Below are 23,689 nucleotides of genomic sequence, written 5' to 3'. Positions count from 1 at the left end.
GAAGAATTTTAATACAATATTTATTTCATATGAATTGTGTAATTTCATGAAAATTCTTAAAAACTTCACTTCCAGGTTTTTAATCCTGTGGAGTCTTTTCCTTTTGATGCATAAGTGAATTAATTACTCTCTAAAATAGTTTTTATTTGATCACTGTGTAAGGGATGCTTTATTTATGCCTATAGCAGTTGAAGCTATTAATTAAGGATATAGGATATACTGTCGTACATTTGAATAAAAATCACTTCCAAATTCTTCTTCCGAAATGGAAACAGTTCATTTCCGCTAAACAAATAAATGTCTAAAGTGTCACCTGGGTTTAATTTATTGCATGAGCAATCCATAATGATGAAGCTTGGATCAAAAATTATTGACTGCCATAAAGTTCCCTGAGTGTGACATCCCCATGGGAAATTGTCAAACACAGCAGCACACTCACACACCACTACACCTGTTCAAGCACCCCCAGGAGAAAGCAGTTTCCCTGTGCACAAGCCTCACCAGAGAGCTCCTGTCAGATCACTGCTGCCATCAAGTAGGACTTACATTGACAGCTGGACAGTGGGCAGACATTTCCCTCCTGTGCTGGCTCAGAAATGTAATTAGAAATGCACATAAAATAAAAATAAGTCCCTTGGTGACCAGAAATGTATGTGCACTACCAGTTTTTAAGAACCTTTTCTATACCCTGCATGTAAATTGTACTATTTAAAGCATCCAGCATTGTAGCCCTTTATTCTTTCAGAAAATACCCCCACAATAGAGGACCTTACTAATAAAACTGGGTGAAAAAAACAATTACAAAACCAAATACAAGAAGCTTCTTGCTAGACGAAATGAGATGTTCATTGTTTGTACTTCTCTGTTGTTAAATAAAAGTGTTTACAGGCATAAAATCTTTATCTTCAGTGATCACTTTAAACCCTGATTAAGATGGTGGTGAATCTAAATTCTATCACTTGAACACTGGGCACAAAGCAGGAATACAGAATTTAAATTTTCAATTCATTGAAGACAGTTCATTTATTGGAACATTTTCCCATTTTGCCTCAGAGCATTTTATATGAGCTTTGACTCAGAAAAGACTGCAGCATTTCTGAATCATGTTCACATAAGGCTTCTTTGCCTTATCATAATATCATAACATGCATTTGTTGATGGCAAGGCAGACTCTGTTCATAGTCAATGATTTCTAAGGGTTTCTCGAGCGAATGTAGTGATTTCCATTATAGAATCATGTCTTTTTTTTTTTTAAACAGAAGTGAAACCTGAGGGGCTGAAGATCCCCAATAGTGTCCACTACTGATTTTCACATTTGTACTTCACTCACATCTCTTCTGAAGATATTCTGTACTGTTGAAATTCAAAGTTTTCACAATATAATGTTAAGAAATATTATTTTGCAGTTGTTTCACAATTTGTAGCACATTTCTTTGCAGATTGGTAAACCTCTTCTCATCTCAGAGACTCAGCCTTTCTAAGATACGCTTTTTTATACCCAATCATTTTGCTGGCCTGTTGTCAATTAACATAATTACTTAAAAAATGTTCCTCCATCTGTTTCTTCTTAGTAACACTTACTTTATCCAGTTTTGTGTTGAGGACCCCCCTTTCAATTTTTATTTAAACGTTGTGGCCATAAAAATGACCTTATTTTCCTAAAAATTTTACATTTCGTTTTTTACAATTCTACATTTAGGTATTTGATACGTTTTTGTGTTCTGTTGTGAATAAAATATTGGTTCATGAGATTTGCAAATAATTGCATTTCGTGTTTGCTTACATTTTACACATCATCCTAACTTTTTGCAATCGAGGTAGCCAATAATAAAAGTGTATGGAAAATCATTAGCCAGAAATACTGAACAGTTATGTTCCAAAATTTTTGTTCAATTGCTAAATCAATCATGATTGAGTGTATGGTGTGTTTCTTTTTCACACATATATGGGACCTCATTGTAAATAGCTTGAGAACCCTTGCTTTAACCCCAAAAAAACCTGAGATATCACTAAAGCAAACCTCATGTTGAGCTCTTGATCCCTCGAGCTTTTTCTTGTCAAGGGTGTGTGTGTGTGTGTGTATACAGTGGTACAGAATTACATACTGGTGCTAATGACTGTAACAGTGGTAGTCTCACTGTGTCATTGTAAGTAATAGACAGACACTAGTGTGTTAAGGCGAAGCTTAATTTGGTCCAATTAACTCCAGCTGTTAATGAACTTGCAGTTTTTTTGTCCCCCTCAGTGACTGAGTTGTGTGCTGCTGTAGTGCTGCTTCAGCTCTAATGCCTGTGAAGGCTTCAAGAAACTTGTGCTGAGTGAAGACTGTGAAGCGGCTCTGCTCCCCTGGAAAGTTGCTGTGCATGCTCACTCCGCGCTGAGGTGGCGTCTGTGCGGTGATGGGAGCGGGAATTTTTAACTGCTGCATCCCATAAGTTCAGTGATTCATCAGAGGAAGTACGCTTTTATTTTTAAACTCGGAAAAGAAACGCTGTAACGCAAGGGGGTAAAAAAGTGTTTGAAGAAGTGACTGAAGTGAGTGTGTGTGCGTGACCGCGCCATGTTAATGGTCTAACCTAAACTGCGGACAAAAGTGCTCCACGTCAGCGTACTCGGGACGCCGCAGGACCTGAGAACTTGAACCTTCAAGCGCTACCATGGTGAGTTCAGGACCTACATTTAGTTCAACTAAGAGTCCAACTACACTTTCCCACTGCCTCTTTAATTCCTTTTTTACATGGCTGTCTATTGAAAGTTTAACTGCGGTGTATATCTTAATTGTGTATCTCCAGGGCTGCAATAAGGTGTGCGTGGGTTTGGTCGGCGCGCTTGTCGTCGTCATGCTGGTGGCGGTGCCAACGGCCATCTATGTAAACAGTGAGTAGTGTTAGTGCGGGTTTAAGTTCTGACTTGCTCCTGGCTAGAATACATGAATTTCTCAGTTTCACATTGTTTAACCGGCTCTTACAGGGTTTAAGGCAACTTTTTAACAATGTTACAGCCACTCTTAAAAATGCATATCTCTTACAATATTCATAAATCACTTTCTGTTGCATTCACACATACATTGTTGAATCAGTTCTTGCATTGTTGAGTCAGTTCAGCTCAGCAGGACAGTATGATAAGTTCCCCTCTTACATTGTAACCACCTGAATTAGATTTACATCTGTGTTCTGAAAATGTAAGTGTTCACTATTCAGTATTATTTACAGTATGTACAAATTTAATCTTGTAAGTATACAGTGTAGGAGTTCCTCTAATTCTGATTATTCAGTACCAAACATGATCAATGACAGTATTATAGATTTAACTGTATACATATTTTATTGTATATACATACATCAGTAATGGGCTTTTATTGACGAAGAAGAGAAACATTTTGTTTAGAACACACACACACGCGCATATATATATATATATATATATATATATATATATATATATATATATATATATATATATATATATATATATATATATATATATATAAAATATGAAAGACCTTTTTTAGACCAAGGTATTAATAAATTACATTTTCACCCCACTTACTGGGCCCTACTGTGTTCATGTGTTGTTGTTGTTGTTTTTGTTTTGTATTTTTCTTTCAAAAATTACTAGAGTGTGCATAAAATTGGCACAATATTGTACAAATAATCCTGATAATTGTTTCATTCTCTACATTCATTTTACTCTAAATACCATTAATCTTACCTCTAAATGCGTTGTTGATTTTATTGTTATTATAATTATACCTAATATTAAACATTTTCATGTATTAGTAAATGTACATTTCAGGCTTTTTTTTTATTGTACTATGTGTATAATTTAAATTCAATTAATACAGATTTTATTTTTAACTAGAGTAATATGTGCTTGAGTTACTTCAAAGCCATCCAGTTCTCTTTCAAAGTGGCGCCACCGTGTGGTATATTTGCATGTTTACCTGTTCCTTGTTTTTAAGGATATTTATTGTTTTCCTGCTTCAGGGAACAATACGGGCCCAAAAAGGACTTTCTCATTCGATGACTTTTATAATGATACTATTAGGTATCAAACCTATAGTTTACGGTGGTTTTCAGGTAAGATACTGAAGTGAATAATTGGTATGTTTACTTTCATTTGTCTTACCACACAGTTATACCTGATGCCTAGGATGCAGTGTCTTATCAAAAAGATGCAAAATCAGTTGCAATAATTTTATGCAACATAACACGTTTTAAATAATAATAATAATCATAATAATTCACAAAGTATCTTAGGTGTGTAATGTACAATCACATCATTGTTGTTTTATATTTATTTATTTATAATATTTGTATAAGGCTATACTGAAGGAATTGTTTGAATTATGGATTAAAGCAAATTTTGACATTGTTGTCTCAGATGAATTTATAACAATAACTTTGTTGCTTCCTGACAGACACTGAATATCTCCACAAAACCAAAGATGGTAATGTGTATCTGCATAATGTAGAGACCATGGCCAGCTCTTTATATTTAAGCAACTCAACATTTGTAAGATGCCTCTCCATGATACATATTAGATTTTTATTTCACAGAATGTATCAATTGCTAGGAGGGGGTTAATAATGTTTGATTTATTTTTTTTTTTAATAGGCTCAGGTGGATGCAACAGATTACATTGTGTCTGCTGACAGGAAATATGTGTGTTTGGAAAGCAATTTTTCAAAGGTACTGAAAATGTACTACAAATGTTGCATATTGTTGGTGCATCCAGTAAAGTTTTTCATGCTAAAATTACATTGTTTTGACAGCAATGGAGACATTCTTTCACAGCCTCATATTCTTTATATGATATGGAGACTAAGTAAGCACAATCCTCTTTGGTTTTGTTTAGTAAAATGTATTTAGGTTTAATTAATGCTTTTTGATTTTACTGAAGCAGATAACTGTTCATTATACATTTATACACTCGAAATATTATAGATATGCTACATTTGTTGTAAATCTGTCATTTACAGGGCTTTTATCACACCTACTTACATCCCTGAAGTCACCCAGCTATTACTATGGGCACCTGTGGGAAACATGATAGTGAGACAAAACCACAACTTCTACATTCATATTCCACTGCTCAGGCAGTGCATAATGTTTTTAAACATTTGATGGTATGTTAGCATTGCTGTTCCTAATCCATTATCTTTTTTTATAGGCCTATGTGTGGAACTATGATATTTACATCAAGCCAAATGCTACTGCTGAGCCCATACAAGTCACTAATGATGGAAAATTTAATCAGATTCTTAATGGAATACCAGACTGGTCTTATGAAGGTCAGCTTCCATTCAAGAATATATGCATTTCAGCATCAATCTACCTATCTGTGCTTACATGTATTTCTTCATCTAACTGTTTATCAGCTAATCTTTGTTAACATGTACCTCCTTATCCATCAATCTATCCAATCATCCACGTTTACACCTGTCCACCCATTAATCTCTATATCTGACCATCTATCCATCCATTCATTTGTCTAATCACTGAATGAGATTTGTGCTCATTCAACTACAAGGTCTTTAGTTAAATCAGGTACTGATGTAGGGTGAGGAGACCTGGCCTGCAGTCAGTGTTCCAAATCATCCAAAAGGTGTTGGGTCAGAGCTCTATAGCAGCCTACTGAAGATCTTTCACTCTAACCCATGTAAACCATATCAGGGATGTTGTCATGCTAGAACAGGTTTGGGTGTCCTAGTTCAGTATAGGAGAAATATTATGCTACCACACCCACAGATGCCCTATAGAATTGTGTGCCTCCAAATTCTGTGGTAACATTTTGGGGAAGAATCACATATTGGTGGAAAAGTCAGGTGTCCCAATACTTTGTGCATATAGTGAACATATCTCCATCCATCTGTTTCTTTTGTATTTTATTCATTTATTTATTCATTTAAATCCAGTCATATTTTAGCAAGCTTATGTTTAGCATTATGATGATTTTTTTTTTTCACATAATTCACATAATGATATCTTGAAGTGTTGCAAGAATGGACTTTGTAGTGCTCTTTGTTTATGCTCTCCAGAGGAGGTATTTGTGTCAAATGAAGGAATGTGGTGGTCTCCTAGTGCAAAGTACCTGGCCTATGTGCAGATAAATGACACAGATGTGCACGCCATTGAATACTCTTTGTATGGAAATGGGCAGTATCCCATCACCATGGTTGTTCCCTACCCCAAGGTATGACTATGTATGTATGGAATGTTTTTTCTGCTTTACTTATTTTGTGATCCACATGTAATTGTATCTGTTTGTTTTGTAGGCTGGCTCCAATATTCCTAAAGCAAAACTGTTTGTAATTGATGTGTCAAATCCTTCTGTTCGTTCAGAGATAGTGGTGCCCAAATCCCTAAGGGCAGGGTACGGCAATTTTTTTTTTTCTTATTCTGTTCTCAAATATTAACTGCAGATAGACCAATAACCATTTCATATTGTCCCATGAGTGAGACGTTTTTTCATGTAAAATTTCATGTGCTGTTTGTATGCATGTTCTTGTGTGTGTTTTACTTTTCCATCAGTGATCACTACCTGAGTTCAGTAACATGGGTAACTGATATGCGGATTGCAGTGCAGTGGCTAACACGCAGGCAAGACCACGTTCTCCTTCAGATATATGACTATGATGGGACCAACTGGAATGAAAATACGGTCTGTTGTATCTCCTATAAGGCTCTATCCACAGAGAAAGAGTTGCTAAAGAGACCTGACTTTAGTAATACAGTACAATATTGGCAGAATCACACACATTTCCACTGGCTTGAAAGTCAAAATGGTTAAGTAATCAGTAAAGTTAAAAGAACAGTAAGAATACATCATAGCTTTGGTTTACCAGATACCAGGGGCGGGCCGTTTATTTGGTATATGGGCCCTCAGTGTGGACTTACCTGACTTAATCCACCTCTTAACACCACCACTATCACGTCGCAATTATAGAAACCATCAATACTCAATATAACAATGCGTGGTATTACGCATTACACAGAGAGAGAGAGAGAGAGAGAGAGAGAGAGAGAGAGAGAGAGAGAGAGAGAGAGGAGGCAGGCAGGCAGGCAGGCAGGCATATGGAGGGTGAATACCATTTTACTGAAGCAAGCTCCAAACCTCTACACTACAACCGCAACTGTGCCACCTACATCATCTGGAGCAGTTTGGAATCAATATTTGTCTAATGGCATGACAAACATAAAATTTAAAATAAAATACAACCCACTGACCAGAGATGCATACTCGTATATAATTTGCAACACTGGCTGTAAGTGGTACGGCTCATAGACACGGGTCTGGAAGTGATAAACAAACCGTTTCCCGGGCTAAGACAAGCTAGCTAGCTTCGGGGTTGGCTGACCTCTTCTCATGATGTTTAGCTTTTCTTGAAAATGGATCTTTAAGTATGTCCAAGACCAAATCAATTTCTCTTCCTCAGTAGGCATAAAAAAAAATAAAAAAAAAGTCTAATTCGGATGTATTCATGTGTGCAGATCGCTACAGATGTGTTTTGCCAGTTGAACTTGGCTGTAACAGTTTTGCTCTGACCAACCAATCAGAAGATGGAAAAATGCTGACACTATTCTGGGGTGGCTAGCTGGCCCCGTGAGGCGAATTTGAAATCTGGTTAAAGAAACAGACTAATTTCTAATAGAGACTAAGGTAAAAGGGCCAGCAGTACTGACTCTGAAGGCCCTGGGCAGATTAGATTGACATTGAAATCTGATTGGACAAAAAAATAAATCTAACATACACATACTGGAAGTGGTGCAGCCAAGAGAAACACTACGAAATGAAAGAAAAAACTGTTGGGAATAAATTAATACAATTCATGGAACAAATATTAGAATTTAGGTTGTAAAAGTAGGTCAGTGCTTCTGATAGTGTTTTGGCCAGCAGAGAAGGCTTTGCTGGCCCTGACCGCCCACCACTGCCAGATGCATACAAACCACTGCTTTTTTTTTGCAGCACATACTTTATTCAGAATATATAAATGTATAGGTGAAGGTTAAATGAAAATTAAAGTTCCAAAACTAATATTCAAAATGAAACACAATAGAATTTTCCACTATATTTTAAATGATAAAACACTGGTTTTGGCAGTGGAAATAAAGCTGAGCCCCATGAAATTAGGATGTGCCAAATCCAAACCTTTTCACTCAAAAATCAGTTTCCTATTAGTTGTACAGAATAATTTATAGCTGTTACAAAATATGTTTTAAAATAATAACTTATAGTAAGCAAGGATTTTAATCGCTTGAGATAATGTACCACTGTACAGTAAAATGCATGTATTTTGAAAACTGTGTGTTCCTACAGAAATTTGAGCAGAAGAGCAAAACTGGCTGGGTTGGTCGGGTGAGTTAATTCTATTTTTAAATAAGAATTTTTAAGCAGTCAATGGCAATGTACTTAACAGTTTCTTTCTTTGTTTCTCAGTACAATCCTTTACATCCTTACTTTGCTGCAGACAACAGCAGTTTTTACAAGGTGATGAGTGATGTAAACGGCTACAAACATCTCCACTATGTGAAGGATGTAAGTTTTCAGATGTCATTATAATTCACTCTTTATTAATTCCAATATTAATATAAACCCTCTGGTATTTACAGTATAAAGTAAACAAATGTAGTTACATATGGAAATATCAAGTAGCTAAAACCTTCACATTTAATAGATGAGCTCTGTAAAACTCAATTACAGACACCTTTAATTGGTAAATATGGCATTATTATACCTGGTCAAGAGAGTAAGTAATCTTGTTAAATAAGTTACTTTCAGTACCAAGAAATACACAGATTTATTTTGAAGCATAAGGAGAATAAGCCCTAACCATATGGTATAAATTGAAGTTGTAAATTTACATCCTCGTTAATGAGTGTTATCTTGCAGAGCATTATGTAACACTGTGTCCAATTAGGAACTGGGACAAGGTTTTCTGAGACCTCTGCATGCGAGTGTAAAGCGTGGGGCAGAAGAAAGTTATAGAGAGCAACTAATAAAATTCACCATGGCAATATTTGTATGTTTTTTTTCTTCTATAGGGCAAAGCAGTAGCAGTAACCTCAGGCAAATGGGAAGTAATCTATATATCAAAATTAACGAAGGATGCCATGTGAGTGCTATAAAAATATAATTATGTTTTGATTGTTTGATATGGGAATAAGTCTATCAGTGATTTAAATTTATATTCTGTTTTTTTAATTTAATATTTTCATCATAGCTACTATGTTAGTAATGAGCATATGGGAAGACCAGGCCAGCGAAACCTTTATAAGTGAGTAAATACTTGCTGCTACATACCACTGTAAAAATAACAGGTGTTATATTATTTTGGAATTGGTTTTGTTATTCAGTTCTTTACCCATTGTAAAAATAATGTGCAGTTATTGCCAAGGGCACTTTTTTGCATTGACATATGCCTGTTTTTTTGTGTGACATCAGGATATCCTTCAGTACTAGTCACATTCACTCTGCCCCTGAATGCCTCACCTGCTTACTCTATGAAGACAGGTGTCAGTTCAATTCAGGGTATTTCAGCCAAAACGCCTCTTACTTTCGCATGGACTGCTATGGTGGGTTCTGCTCTCTTGCACCTGCTGCTGTATTAAACAAACTCTGATAAATACAGAATAATGTGTTGTGCAAATATCCAACCACATAATCAATAAACTGCAGGTCATTCACAAAATCTTTTTTCTTCCTTCTTTCTAGGCCCGGGACTGCCCATGTTTACAATCATGGACAATCGAGGACCTCGCAAAGGTTAGGTTTTTACTTAATAAGGAGAAAGACACAATGAGGAATGCTGTTGTATAACTGCACTGGAATGTGTTGTTTTGTTGTTATTAAACTATGCATTTTTATTTTATTCTAACAGATGTGAATTTTTATAGTCTGGAAGGCTTGAGAAACACATTACTTACATTGTAGCAGATATAAACATTCACACAACAGCTTGTCTCTCTCTTTAAGTTAAAATAAAACTATAAAAATATATAAATAAATGCAGCTTGTCATATTATTAAGGAAAAGAACAGACTTAACTTTCTGTATGAAATTGTTTTTAAAAGACAGTCATAATGTTTTGCAAAGACATTTGAAGTCATAATGTTTTGTTTTACATACTGTACATTTTGAGAGTATAGTGTAAATCAAATGTAATTTTGAGTAGACAATAACAGTCATTGTGATGCTTCTGGATCCTTCTAGAAATCCAGGTGCTTGAAGATAACAAAAAACTGGAACAAATTTTGCAGACAGAGCTTCAAATGCCAACAATAAAACGTGCCACATTAAATATAGCAGGGTTTGGTAAGAATACCATTTTATTCACAGAGACAGTACAGTATATTATGGGCAATATTTTAATGAAATAAAAATTTACTATGTGAATTTAAAAAACTAATTATTTTGAACAGATTTTTGGTACCAGATGATGTTCCCTTCTGATTTTGATGCCACTAAAAAATACCCTCTCTTCATTCAAGTGTAAGTCTTGCAGTCATATTTGTCTCCCCGATGTTTTGTTCTCCTGCTATAGGTCAACAATAGTATCAGCTAAAGTCTATTTTTCCATGTCAATGTTTGCAGTTCAGGAACAGGTGCTGTGACTGTGTGAATAAATGTGCTAGCTGTGATGTGTCAAAGGAGTCACGGGCTTTCGTCAACGCTGCTTTATGCTAAATGAATGACTTTAAATTTTGCCCTGATTTGCCCTAAGAAAATAAAATGGCTAATTTAAATTCTGATGTCTAATTTAATCAGAATCAGTCATGAAACAAGTAGGAAAAATGAATGTGATGACACATTATGAATTGAAATATTAAACATGTTCAAAGTGCAATGAGGATTCTTTGTAAAATTTTGGACTGATGGTTAAAATGTTGTGTATTTAAGGTATGCTGGTCCAGGGAGTCAATATGTTGACTATAAATTCAGGCTGGAGTGGGCCACGTACCTCTGCAGTACAGAGAAAGCCGTTATTGCTAGCTTTGATGGAAGAGGAAGCGGTTACCAAGGCGATGAAATAATGCACGCCATCTACGAGCGGCTGGGCACATATGAAGTGGAAGATCAGATCTCGGCTGTGAGGTGAGCTTAAGAGGAACAATGTGTACACGTTTAAAGCTAAACCTGTCTATGTCTATAGAGGAGCAGGATACAGCAGGTGGTGAAACAGCTGCATATGACATAACACATACATCTAGGATATTTCATAAGAGGGGAAAAGATGGATATGACAGATTTATGGAAATTAAAAAGATTAGTTTGTGTGAGTGAAGCGTAAATAGAGTTTAAAATTACATAAATATGCTAAATAGGACTGTTAATTTTGACAGTCCTTTTTTATGTTTATTTGTACCTTTTGTAACCTGTTTATGGAGCAGAGCTGGAAAAAAATGCTTTTTTTCTTTGTAGGAAATTCATTGATATGGGTTTCATAGACAAAGACCGAATAGGAATGTGGGGATGGGTAAGTGTAATAAACATTTATGTTTTTATTTATGCACATGTTATCAGTGAAACTGTAGCAATGACTGAATTGCTTTTCTTGCTTAACTAAACTTTGTCAAATACATACTTTTTATAATTAATAATATAGGAAGATAATGTGGTTAGCCAGTCTTCCCATAGAAAATCTAAACCTAACTATTAGTTCTGTGTGAAATGCTAGACAAGCACAAGTTTGGGTTTTCTTTTTTATTGTTATTTTGGCAAAATGCCATCAACTATATACATCTTTTAGTAACTTTTTTTTTCAAAGTAAATTGTTTTTGTTTTGTATTCTAGTCATATGGAGGCTACGTGACCTCAATGGCTCTTGGCTCAGGGAGCGGCCTGATCAAATGTGGAATTGCTGTAGCTCCTGTTTCCAAGTGGGAATATTATGGTATGTCTTTTGATTCTAAAAGGATCACTGTAGCACAGTGGTTATTATGATTATATGAGCAGCTACTGAACATGTTGTCAGGTTTAGCTGATGTTGTTTTTTAGATGCTGTCTACACTGAGAGGTACATGCATCGCCCCGAAGAGAACTTAGACAGCTACAATGTAAGAGATCACATTACTCATATAGTTAGTATTGCAAAATATCACCTCTGCACAAGATTTATACAGACACTAACAAGAGTAATATACTTTTTACATTTATTTTGTTTTGTTGTACCTTTGCAGAATTCCACAGTAACTGGCAGAGCAAAGAATTTTAAATCGGTGGAGTACTTGCTGGTGCATGGCACTGCAGATGGTATTACTTTCTTTTTGTTTCAAATTTCCAAGTTCAGAGTAAAGCATCAGTGTTTGCTACAGTTGCTAAACTAATCTCCTGATTGCTGTGTCACTGTTTAGCATCAAACATTTAATGATTTTCTCAAAACATAGTCTTTTTGTATTTTATATATTTTTTCTAGATAATGTCCATTTCCAGCAAGCTGCTCAGATTTCCAAAGCCCTGGTGGAACAGCAAGTAGACTTTGATGCAATGGTGAGTATAATATGGGCATATGACCAATAATTTTATTTATTTTTTTAAATATTAAAGATATTTGAATCTGGGAGTACGTGTTTATGTAGACCTAACTATATTTTTCCATTTATCTTTACAGTGGTACACAGACAAAGACCACAGTCTGTCTGGCAAGGCCCGCTACCACCTTTACACACACCTTAATCACTTTCTTCAGAAGTGCTTTTCTAAAAAGAAATAAATAATTGCCTGTACTGCCAGAAATCTGTATTGAAACAAAAACTGTACAACAAATCTGTATATAAATGATGTTGAAATGTTAACAAACTGATACTTTGATTATTGTTTTATTTCAGTTTTATATACTGAATCTTTCTTTTACTCTTCTCGTTTTTATTGCTACGCTTTATGCTTTGTTGATCAAACAAAATATGACGTGTTTACTTTTTGCATGTCTTTTTTATAATTTGTATAAAATATTATGGGTCTACAGTAAATGTGACACTGATTGTTATGCCTATTCTTTTTGAAGGATTACTTGCACTGAATTCATGTGTATCCTGAAGCCTTCAGCATGATTTTCAATGGAAAAAAGATGTGCTATTGGAAAGCAAAGTGTAACTTAGTGTTTGACTGCAAATATTCAAATAAATAATACAAAAACAATGTCTGTGTGGACAGGTGAAGATTGGACTAAGATCAGGCACAGTTTTCTCAGTCTTCAACTTTCCAGCTTTAAAGAAAACTGTAGCCTTCTGTTCTTGGTTGACAGATGAGGAACCTCAGTTGGTCGTCTATCATGGCCCTTCTGCTTTAGAGTTCATTCTCTTGTGCTTTACTGCTCACACATTAATAAAGAAGCATTATTTGAGTAACTCAACTGTTCATGTAGCTTACATTTATCAAATAAGGCTTGGATGGAATATTTGAGAATATCTAATATTTTTATTTATATATATATATATATATATATATATATATATATATATATATATATATATATATATATATATATATATATATATAAATACACAGTTATTATATTTTAAGGTACAGTATTTTCATTGATAGCATGGGGTTCCTGGTGGTCTAGTGGTTAGGATGCGGCGCTCTCACCACTGTGGCCCGGGTTCGGTCCCCGGTCAGGGAACCAACCCTAGCCACTCTTAGTGCCGGTCCCAAGCCCGGATAAATAGGGAGTGTTACATTAGGAAGGGCATCCAGTGTAAAAACGTGCCAAATCAAACATGCTGATGATCCGCTGTGATGACCCCTAATGGGAGAAGCCTAAATAAAGTTTTATTTACATTAAAAGCATAGTACAGCTTATCACTTTTACATTTAAATCAAGCCACAGCAATATTCATAGTATCATTAATTCTTATGTCTTTCACAAAGCAGAGAACAATTTCATCAGGTATCAGGGTCTATAATAATGACCAATTTAACTGAACAATAAGCCCTTGATGACTTGTGCCCCAAAAGTTGGAAACTTCCACTTTTATTTTTTTTTAGGACAAATATAGTTAACTTTCAGTTATTATTGTTTATGTGCAACAAAGTAGGAAAAAAGAAAAAAACACAAAGATTGGACAATGAAAGTCCTGAAGAAAGTTCTGTTGATAATCAAACAGAACATGGATGTGTATAAACATGTATTTATAGTTCTATAGGTAGGTTGATGCTTGACACTTGTTTTGAATATTATCCATATTAATGAATATATATTCTTTATTAGAACTTCAATTATATTAAACATCATTAGAGAAACAGAGCAGCATGATGGCATAGCTCTGGTAATTGTTTTTTTGTGTTTCCCTGAGTCTAAATAGAATACAGAATATTTGAAATACACACACACACACACACACACACACACACACACACACAAACACACACATTTATGTGGATACACATGGATATGGATACACATGGATATGGATACACATGGATATGGATATGGATACACATGGATATGGATATATATATATATATATATATATATATATATATATATATATATATATATATATATATATATATATATATATATATATATATATATATACAGTAATGCTAAATATATTTTTTATGTATTTTTAGGACAGATAAATAGCTATGCCAAAGATTAACTATGGCTTAATGCTTGACCTATAAAATGGCTCAAAGAGACAATCAGTGTCCAATATTTACAAAGCGTAAAACCAAAAGACGATGCTTCAGTTCTTCCAGTCAGTTGGCATCACTTAGTTCAGTGGAAACTACTCAATTTCCTGGAAACTGAAATGAATCACTGTATTTGTCAGGATGGCATTATGTTTGATCTCTGCTCACTAGTGACAGTTTTGAGCTTGCATGAACATTGCTGCACCTCGTTTGTAACAAACAATATGTCCAGTGCATTGAAATGGAGACTTGACTAATGGATTGAGAGTAACAGGTAGATGCAAGTGTGTGTGTGTGTGTGTGTGTGTGTGTGTGTGTGTGTGTGTGTGTGTGTGTTACCAGAGCTACCTGTCGATGGATGGGCTTCTCTATATAAGACACACCGTGCTGGGCAGGAACAAGTAAACACTCCTGGAAGCCTGATAAGACACCAGCGAACACCAACATCCTCTCTGTCATCATTCTGTTTTTTCCTTTTGCAGTTGATCTACAAGTAAGTAGAGCTTTCAAAGAATTTAAACTTTTGATTAAAACCTGTTGCATCAATCTAATCATGTTTGATACTTTAATTAATATGATTAGCATCTAATCTTATAATGTACTCAATGTGATTAGTAATTTCCAGAGAGCAGAATGAAGAGCATCCAGTATTTGGCAGGACTTCTACTGCTTATCATTGTGCAAAGCAGTTGGCAAAATCCCACTGAAGACACAGAGGAAAACTCTAGGTAAGTCTAAGATTTTGTTGTAGAGAGAATGGAATAGAGGTGTTTTTTTAGGTGCATATTATATATTTGGATCATTTGGAAGATTTTTTTGTTTCTTGCCCTGCCTTTTTTGGGGGAAAGTTTGTTAATATTACTATCTTTTCAGTGTAATGTTAGAAGATACGCTATTCAATAATCCAACTACCATGAAGAGGCACTCAGAAGGAACATTCTCAAACGATTACAGCAAATATCTGGAGACCAGAAGAGCTCAGGATTTCATACAATGGCTGATGAACTCAAAGAGAAGTGGGTATGTATTGAATTATTTCCCTCAAACACAATTTCCCAACATACCTCTGTTAAACATTGATTTGAAATGGCTGACATTAAAATGTAATAATGAGAACTAGGTTAAACCTTTTTTTTTTTTTTACTCTCACTGTCTACATGTTAGTTGTTTTCTATACATTTCTAAGTTCAGATCTTAGTTAAATTTGATAGCATTTTGCTACATCCTCATAATTAATGGGTAGCTTTTTTTTGTCGTTACACATTTACCTTCGTAATGCTACTGTTATTTTATTAGGTCCCACACAAGACGGCATGCAGACGGCACATATACCAGCGATGTGAGTTCATACATGCAGGACCAGGCAGCCAAGGAGTTTGTGTCCTGGCTGAAAATGGGGAGAGGAAGACGAGAGTAGAGAAGCTCCCTACAGCATGAGATAAGCAGTTCATACCATTTACACTGGAAAGAGACACTCGGCGACACTCGGTTGAACCATCTTATTCCACCTACCATATTTTATATGGAACTGTGGTGTCATTGCCTAAAACAAAATGTGTTTGAAATAAATCTCTGCTGAACTTAAGCACTGTGATATAATTCCTGTCTATGCTTGGCATGTTTTGAGAATGGTAGATTTGGGAACTATTTGTATACTGTGGCACATTTTATCAATCCTCTGGATGGGCTCTGGTAATTCTGTTACTTTTTCTTCCATAGATGAACAATGGAAGTCACTATTGCATTTTATATAACTTCTAAAATATGTTAACAGATTAGTTTTAGGAAAAGACTTGCACATTCAATTCTTTAAGTAACAATTTAAAAGTTGCATGAGTTGCAAGAGCACATTATACATTCTTGGGGACATGTATTCCTGTAAATTCAATTTACATGCTTTTAAGAAAGGTTAGTTATTCAGCCAAAAGTGGGCAAAAAATACTGATTTTACATTAGTAATTATCATGCAGTGCATTTTTTCAAATCAACACATTTATTCTGGCAGTAGTCAATCACCCATAACAATACTGACAGCAAGATTTATAAGAATAAATAGGACTAATAGTTGTCCACCCTGTGGACATGATGTTTAAATGGTTCATTACGCTATGTCTAGCATGACACTATGACAGAAGTATGTTAGCATAGCAAGGAGATGTCACTCAGTGAGAGATAAAGAGTAGAGAGTGAGGGAGCCAGAAAGTGAGGGGCCTAAGGGACTGAGCCTCTCTCTGAGCTGTCAGCTGACACTTCACACCATCTGCTGAGAAAAAAAGGGGAAAACAAGACTGCCTACTCACTTGTCTTTTTTTGTGCTTTATGTTATTTCCAAATCTCCTTAGAAAATATTATCATGCATGCTAAGCAAAGGAAATCCTTTCAAACATAGTAAGTATATGACAAATAAGAAAATTGGCATTATTCCACACAAATAATTCAAAAAAATAAGATGTACACTAACACGTGACAGTTTGTGATTATTTCATATAATTAAATTTTTAGACTAAAATGCAGAGGTGGTGGTGGTGCATTGGCCTTTTATATTTCTAATAGTTGAATAACATACAGATGTTTTATTAAATTAATCGTGGTTCCCATACAATGGAAACACCATAAAGGTTAACAAAAATTGAATCAAAATTTTTAATTTCCTTATACTACGGGCAAAAATATTTGGACACCTGACCTTCACAACCAAATATGGTTCTTCTTCAAACTGCTGCCACACAGTTGGAACTACACAATTGTCTGAAATTGTCTATGCTGTAGCGTTACAATTTCCTACAACTGTTACTAAGGAACTGCAAATCTAATACAGTATGACAATTTACCTATGCACAAATCATAGTATATAAAGACATGTATTGGTACAAATTCAGTGGCCTGAAAAGAAAACTGATCTTAATCTTATTCAAAACTTCTATATTTATATAGAATATAAGAGAGAGAGGGAGAGGGAGAGGGATAGAGAGAGACAGAGAGAGAGAGAGAGAGAGAGAGAGAGAGAGAGAGAGAGATTCATTCATGGAAATTCATGCTACATCTGGTTATAGTAATATGACAGATACATAGCAAGCTTCAGAGATTATACATTTTTATTTATTAGTTATACATTAATAACATAAATAATAACATCTAAGATAGATTTTAAAATGCTATTATATTATTTTACCAGATTAAAACAAACAAATTTCAATAAATTAATGAAACATTTGAGGGAAAAATATGCAACAAATGGTTAATGTTGGTAAATTGGGAAAAATGCTTGGTGTAACTGCTTATTTAATGACCACTAACATCAAAGCAAAAATTAAAATAAATTAAAGCACATCAACGTACTAAAAGACTATAGTTTGGATGATTCTACTGAGAAAAAATGCTAAATCCTAAAAGTGCAAGAATGTACAGATGAAAAAGTATTTACTAAGTAAATCTACACCTACAAACCTTTTATTTTGCCATTCCAGATTAATACTGCATTTATACCCAATTTATATTATGGCCGCGATAGAGTCTTTCAGAAACACCTCTAGCTGAAGAATATGACCTGTAGCGAAATGCCCTTCAAAATATTTAAAGCTAATTTCTGTCATTTTTAAAACAGATCTGCTTTTCACAACACAGAGATAAAGCTTACTGTAAAGAAAATGTTCCTGTATGTAAAATAATGGTAATGAGAAACTGCCATGTGGTATTGTTTGATCAGAAATGTGCAATTACTGAGATATCAGGAAAATCTATTTGGACTTTGGCATATTGACAAAATCAACACACAAGCTACAAAATCATTCTCTAGATGGATCAACATAAATCAGATACACACCTCAGTATACATTATTAACATCTGAAAATATAACAAATACACAATTTAAATGATAAATTAGTTTTTTAATTGCACTGTAATATTCTAAGCCTCTATTCTGAGGTAAAACTTTTATAATAAAATAAAATAAGCACTATAGTTTGTCCTTTATTCTACCTCAAAATAATGACAATCCAATACATCCAGCATTAATATTAACTATGATGATGAAAATGATAAACAATGCATCATGTATATCATAACATGGATGTTCATGGGTTACATCTATCTGTCTTTTTAATATTTGTTACGGCTTCTAGTTTAGTTTAGTTATATGTTGGATAACATGGAGGAGACTGTAACATTTACAAATACAAAACATAGAAAATACATATAAATCCATTTAAAATAAAAAATAGACTTTAGAATAGTTTCTATGATCTCCAAAACACGCTGATTCATTATTATTATATGAGTCATTATTCCTCACCTTCACCCGCTGGTATTGTTTTATTTAAGTAAACAGAGAACGGACATATAAATAAAGAGACTGACCATTTCCAAACATGCGTACAGTATTGACAAAAATCTATTAAAAACACTAAAGAAAAATGAACAAAGACATATAGGAGCAGGAACATGGCACATTTTGTGAGAGAACACAGTGACAGAGATGCAGGTCAGAGGCTTGTCTTTATGTTGAAGCTCTCTTTTTTCATGTCCTTGCCCTTCACTGCTGCTGCAGGCCGTGTGTAAACTGTCAGGAAAAAATTATTTGATTCACCCAGTTAAATTATCACCTAACAGAGCAAACACCAACTGTGTCCAGAGTACAATTTTTATTGGTTTAGTTCTGGTAGCAAATTGGTGCTTAATCCTGTAATAACAGTATAATGAGATTGGACATAAAAGACTTGTTGTGGAGATGCAAAGGTTTAGCATTTGATAATGGCAGCATGGGACTTCCTAGTGGCGAGAGATTCAAAGATGACAAAGCAAGTTCTCTTTTAAAACACTCTCTAAAAATACCTGTTTACATAGACAAGTGCCTGGTTGGAGTACATATAAACATAAAGAACACAAGAACATTAGATAAGTAGATTTGCTATTGTAACCGATCTTATTGCTCTTGCTGGATGTTGTTATTAACCAGCTATGATCACAACTATTTTAATGTTATTGAAATGAAATAGAACTTAATAACCAAAATAAATTAATTAAGAATTCAAAAATTCAGTGAGAAATACACTTGTCCTGTAAAGTCCCACCAGCTGCTAACTTTGAACAACATTATAACCAATAACTACTAAAAATACTTTAAATAGTAATTTACTGGTCCTGGTCTTGACACACACTTGTTTGATGAAAGATTTGGTGGAATTTGTTTTGTAAATCCATGACTTGACCTTTTATTAATTTATATATTTGTTTGTCGGTTTAACTAATTTTGTAAAAGTTGATATATTTTTTAATATAAATTGTTTGTATTTTTTTTTTATTAATCCTGTTTATTATTATTAATATTTGTGATCATCAACATTTGAAATAATATATAAAATAATACTTTATAAAAAAATAAAAATAGAATAAATAAAATTAATGCAATATCATTTTTTTCAATATATTGACTAAATAGAGTAATCAATTAAATTGGCATAAATTAAATACCATATTTTCCGGACTTCAGCGGCTTAAACAATGAAGCGGCTAATTTATGGATTTTTCCTGGGTCTTTCCCGGTTTTACATGCTTCATGCCAAAAAAACTGAGCCCCATAACATTGGACCAATGAAATTGCCGAACGGGTTCAGGTGATCCAATGAAATTCTTTATATCAAATCGGGCCGCACCACATCATAAATATGGATGAGGTTCCTCTGACGTTTGACCTGCCGCTCACTCGGACTGTCAACAGGAAATGCGAATCATTCGTCACGCTGAAAACAACCGGGCATGAAAAAAACACACTTCACCTGTGTTCTGAGCTGCAGGGCATCAGGAGAAAAGCTTCACCGATGGTGATTTTTAAACGCACGACGATGCCAAAACTCTAACTCTCGAGGGAAATTGTTGTGAAAGGAAGGAGGAAGACAGTGAACAATGACTTTCCTGGTAGGCTACTGTTTAGATACAAGTCGTGTAACAGACACTGTCTTTCGTAAAGCCTGTGTAAAGTTCATTAGTTTCAATGTAGACTTATAGACAGGTGCGGCTTATTTATGTTCAAAATCTTTGTCAAATTCAGTGGGTGCAGCTTATATTTGGGTGGGTTTAATAGTCCGGAAATTACGGTAGATTAAAGAAAATACGCTCCATTCGGGTAATACAGATGTGTATGTAAGTGTGTGTATGTGTCTGTGTGTTTTACATTTGAATATTTAAAATATGATCTACTTAACTGTTCTACTTATTTCAGAATACTTTAACAAATGACTTCATTCCTTCCATCCTTCATTCATTCACTCCCTTGATATGTGGAATTGTCAGGATTTTCTCCTTTTAAGAGAAATTCTTAAAACTGAACATAAGATTTGTGACAAATAAAAATGTTGAATCTTGACTCCATAGCACTAGCATTATAGGCTAAGGCTAGCGCTATTGACTCTTTAGCTCCGAAGTGCGAGGCAGAGACTAAACAAAAATGAAAATGAACATTATGCAATGTTGCATATATGGAAATGGAGACTGAAATATAGAAAACATTTGCCGACTTTCCACCACTGCAGCTCTATGGACTGCTCAGAATAAAAGTTTTCCGTGGGAGACACATGTACGATGCCATCACAGCGGAGACAGAGAGCAAATTCACAGCTCATTTGCTCTTTGTGGGAAGATAAACTGCCACGGTCACTGATAATAGCGTGAACTTTGTAAAAGCGTTCAGAATGTTTCAAGCTGATGATGAAGCAGAGAATGATGTTGACGAGGACGAGGTCATATTTACGGAATTGCACGTTTTACGAGATGACAGCGAAAGGTATGTTAAAAATTTAGTCGATCATCTTATTGTTCTCTAAGAAGTTATTAAGCATTTTAAATGTTTAAGACATGTCTTTTGCCCTAATATAACTTATTTCTTAATGGCAATTATCTATATTACACCTGTTACACCTGTAAGGCGTGAAAGAGATACAAGTAACGCAAAAGTAATATAACGCGTTACTTTTCATAAAAAGTAACTAAGTAACGTAATTAGTTACTTTTTTGGGGAGTAACTCAATATGGTAATGCATTACTTTTAAAAGTAACGTTGCCCAACACTGCTCATATGTACCGAACTGAAAGCCCTGTACCATAGGGTGGTATATGGAGACGGATGATCCGCTGTGGCGACCCCTAATGGGAGAAGCCGAAAGAAGAAGAAGAAGAAGAAGAAGAAGAAGAAGATATATATTCTTCTTCTTCTTCTTTCGGCTTCTCCCATTAGGGGTCGCCACAGTGGATCATCCGTCTCCATACCACCCTGTCCTCTACATCTGCCTCTTTCACACCAACTACCTGCATGTCTTCCCTTCACCACATCCATAAACCTCCTCCTTGGCCTTCCTCTTTTCCTCCTTCCTGGTGGCTCCATCCTCAGCATTCTTCTACTGATAAACTCTCCTCTGCACATGTCCAAACCATCTCAATCGCACCTCCCTCTCCTTGTCTCCAAAACATCCTACATGCGCTGTCCCTCTAATAAACTCATTTCTAATCCTGTCCATCATCGTCACTCCTAATGAAAACCTCAACATCTTTACATCTTAACTCTGCTACCTCCAGCTCCACCTCCTGTCTTTTAGTCAATGCCACTGTCTCTAAACCATACAACATTGCAGGTCTCACACATTATATATATATATATATATACATACACACTGTATAGTAGGGCTATCGTGCATATCTGTTTAACAATTTATAATAAAAAATATCAATAAATAAATAGAAAAGAGGCAAAATTAAAACGCAACAGATTTATTCAAGATGTCCTTTCTTTTTTTTTCCAGCAATAGGTCGAACTAGAATAATTTGATAAAAAGATTTTCAATAATTAATAATTAAGTAAAAAAAGTTCTAATTTGATGTAAATGCTGTTCACAGAATACTAAAAGGAAGGTCAAGTTCTTTACAAACAAGTTCTTATTATGAAGGATATAATAAACTAAAAAAGAGCAGAAAATATCAGGTCATAGTGTGAGGTCAACTTACCTTAAGTGCTCATCATCTAGGAGAGTAAGAAAAACAGCTTAAGTTTAGGATGATGCTGAAATATATTTACATTGCAAACATTCAATCAATACTTTTTTGAGAGGATCACAGTTTTCTTTGATATTCCTTGCCCAGATTTTATTTTTTTTTTAAATAAGAGGTCTGGCACAACTGAGATAAATTTCAGATATGAAGAATAACAAGAATAAAAAAGTGTGGCAATTTTCTCAAACTGTATGTGTAATGTACAATTACAAACTGGTGGCACTGAAAGCCACAATTGAAAGCCATAATATGAAAATATCTGCAGGGCTTAAATGTACTTTACATAGAATTATCTAATAATAATAATAATAATTTAAACCTTTTGTGGTTGGTTCACTTTTTTGAGCCTTCAGAGCTGACAGCATTCCAAGTGTTTCCAAATGAGGCTTTAGACATCTCATCTGTAATGTTCACAGACGATGGATCATCCCTAAAAAAAAAATCTAAATCAGTCATTTCACAAACAGCGCCAAAATCTGATGTCTGTAGTAGAAAAATATTATGCTATGGACTGCAGCTATTTTTGAACGATTCGTCAGTGGAATTGGCACACACTTGTAATGTCCTTCCAACGGCACTTGTACTACTCCCTCTTCTTCTGCCAAAATACTTTGCTCCTCCTGGCAGAATCAAATAGAGAGATAGAGAGAAAAAGAGAGAAAGAGAAAAAGCATGTGAGAGACACTTTTTTCTGCAGTAATGCCAGCAAGAACTTCATCCACCTTTTGATCCCCCATCCTTCATTTTCCTGATCTAATGCAGAACGCTAAAACCACTTCACACAGTAACTGTGTAAGATACATAGCCAATCTTATACTGACATCAAATGAATTTGCAGTGTTTCTGCAACACAAGCTCACCTCTTTTTTTGCATCCTCCATTTTCTTTTTCTTACTTTCTGGCATGAGGTCATCCAGCCAGCTCAACTCTCTTTTAGTAAAAAAAAAATCCAGTAGCTTCCGGATAAATACCAGAGCAAGAACCTGCCAACAGCACAACCAATACACACACAC

The 23,689-nt window shown here is 34.8% G+C and overlaps 3 protein-coding genes across 6 annotated transcripts in view; 2 read left to right on the top strand and 1 right to left on the bottom strand.

Annotated features, from left to right (window-relative positions):
• Positions 1-2,136: 2,136 nt before the first annotated feature.
• Positions 2,137-13,138, top strand: LOC124383340 (fibroblast activation protein, alpha). The gene is made up of 26 exons (XM_046845895.1): positions 2,137-2,660; positions 2,793-2,877; positions 3,987-4,079; positions 4,421-4,515; positions 4,618-4,692; positions 4,776-4,828; positions 4,983-5,055; positions 5,174-5,294; positions 6,042-6,196; positions 6,279-6,376; positions 6,535-6,664; positions 8,321-8,359; positions 8,441-8,539; positions 9,046-9,116; positions 9,225-9,278; positions 9,446-9,576; positions 9,716-9,766; positions 10,214-10,315; positions 10,423-10,492; positions 10,901-11,095; positions 11,423-11,477; positions 11,795-11,894; positions 11,999-12,057; positions 12,181-12,253; positions 12,417-12,490; positions 12,612-13,138. The coding sequence occupies exons 1-26, from the start codon at positions 2,658-2,660 to the stop codon at positions 12,711-12,713; spliced, it is 2,256 nt and encodes a 751-aa protein (XP_046701851.1). The 5' UTR covers positions 2,137-2,657; the 3' UTR covers positions 12,714-13,138.
• Positions 13,139-15,042: 1,904 nt separating this feature from the next.
• On the top strand, positions 15,043-16,220 carry gcgb (glucagon b). Of its 2 annotated transcripts, none has more exons than XM_046845531.1 (4): positions 15,043-15,131; positions 15,254-15,366; positions 15,512-15,658; positions 15,935-16,220. In XM_046845531.1, exons 2-4 carry the CDS (start codon positions 15,272-15,274, stop codon positions 16,053-16,055), a joined length of 363 nt encoding a protein of 120 aa, XP_046701487.1. In that variant the 5' UTR covers positions 15,043-15,131; positions 15,254-15,271; the 3' UTR covers positions 16,056-16,220. The 2 variants fall into 2 exon arrangements, with proteins under 2 accessions (XP_046701487.1, XP_046701489.1); XM_046845533.1 differs by having other exon boundaries at positions 15,050-15,131; positions 15,264-15,366.
• A 2,711-nt stretch (positions 16,221-18,931) lies between these two features.
• slc4a10b (solute carrier family 4 member 10b) overlaps positions 18,932-23,689 on the bottom strand; it is a 53,048-nt gene continuing 48,290 nt past the window's right edge. For all 3 annotated transcript variants that reach the window (XM_046841252.1, XM_046841273.1, XM_046841263.1), the window contains 5 exons: positions 23,537-23,659; positions 23,232-23,296; positions 22,996-23,106; positions 22,632-22,647; positions 18,932-19,197 (listed from right to left, as the gene is read on the bottom strand). In XM_046841252.1, the coding sequence (XP_046697208.1) occupies positions 23,010-23,106; positions 23,232-23,296; positions 23,537-23,659 (285 nt within the window). In that variant the 3' untranslated portion in view covers positions 18,932-19,197; positions 22,632-22,647; positions 22,996-23,009. The remainder of the gene's footprint in view (positions 19,198-22,631; positions 22,648-22,995; positions 23,107-23,231; positions 23,297-23,536; positions 23,660-23,689) is intronic.

This window comes from Silurus meridionalis, chromosome 3 (assembly GCF_014805685.1).
Source record: "Silurus meridionalis isolate SWU-2019-XX chromosome 3, ASM1480568v1, whole genome shotgun sequence".
Lineage (NCBI taxonomy): Eukaryota > Metazoa > Chordata > Actinopteri > Siluriformes > Siluridae > Silurus > Silurus meridionalis.
Note: the sequence above shows the minus strand (reverse complement) of the source record. Positions and strands in the feature narration are given on the sequence as shown.

Bases quoted from the DNA above. Each gene is read 5' to 3' on its own strand.
- LOC124383340 (XM_046845895.1), top strand. The intron at 4,516-4,617 runs GTAAGATGCCTC...TTTTTTTAATAG, and splicing joins ATTTAAGCAACTCAACATTT to GCTCAGGTGGATGCAACAGA. The intron at 10,493-10,900 runs GTAAGTCTTGCA...TGTGTATTTAAG, and splicing joins TACCCTCTCTTCATTCAAGT to GTATGCTGGTCCAGGGAGTC.
- gcgb (XM_046845531.1), top strand. From the start codon at position 15,272: ATGAAGAGCATCCAGTATTTGGCAGGACTTCTACTGCTTATCATTGTG. The intron at 15,367-15,511 runs GTAAGTCTAAGA...CTATCTTTTCAG, and splicing joins GACACAGAGGAAAACTCTAG to TGTAATGTTAGAAGATACGC. The intron at 15,659-15,934 runs GTATGTATTGAA...TTATTTTATTAG, and splicing joins ATGAACTCAAAGAGAAGTGG to GTCCCACACAAGACGGCATG.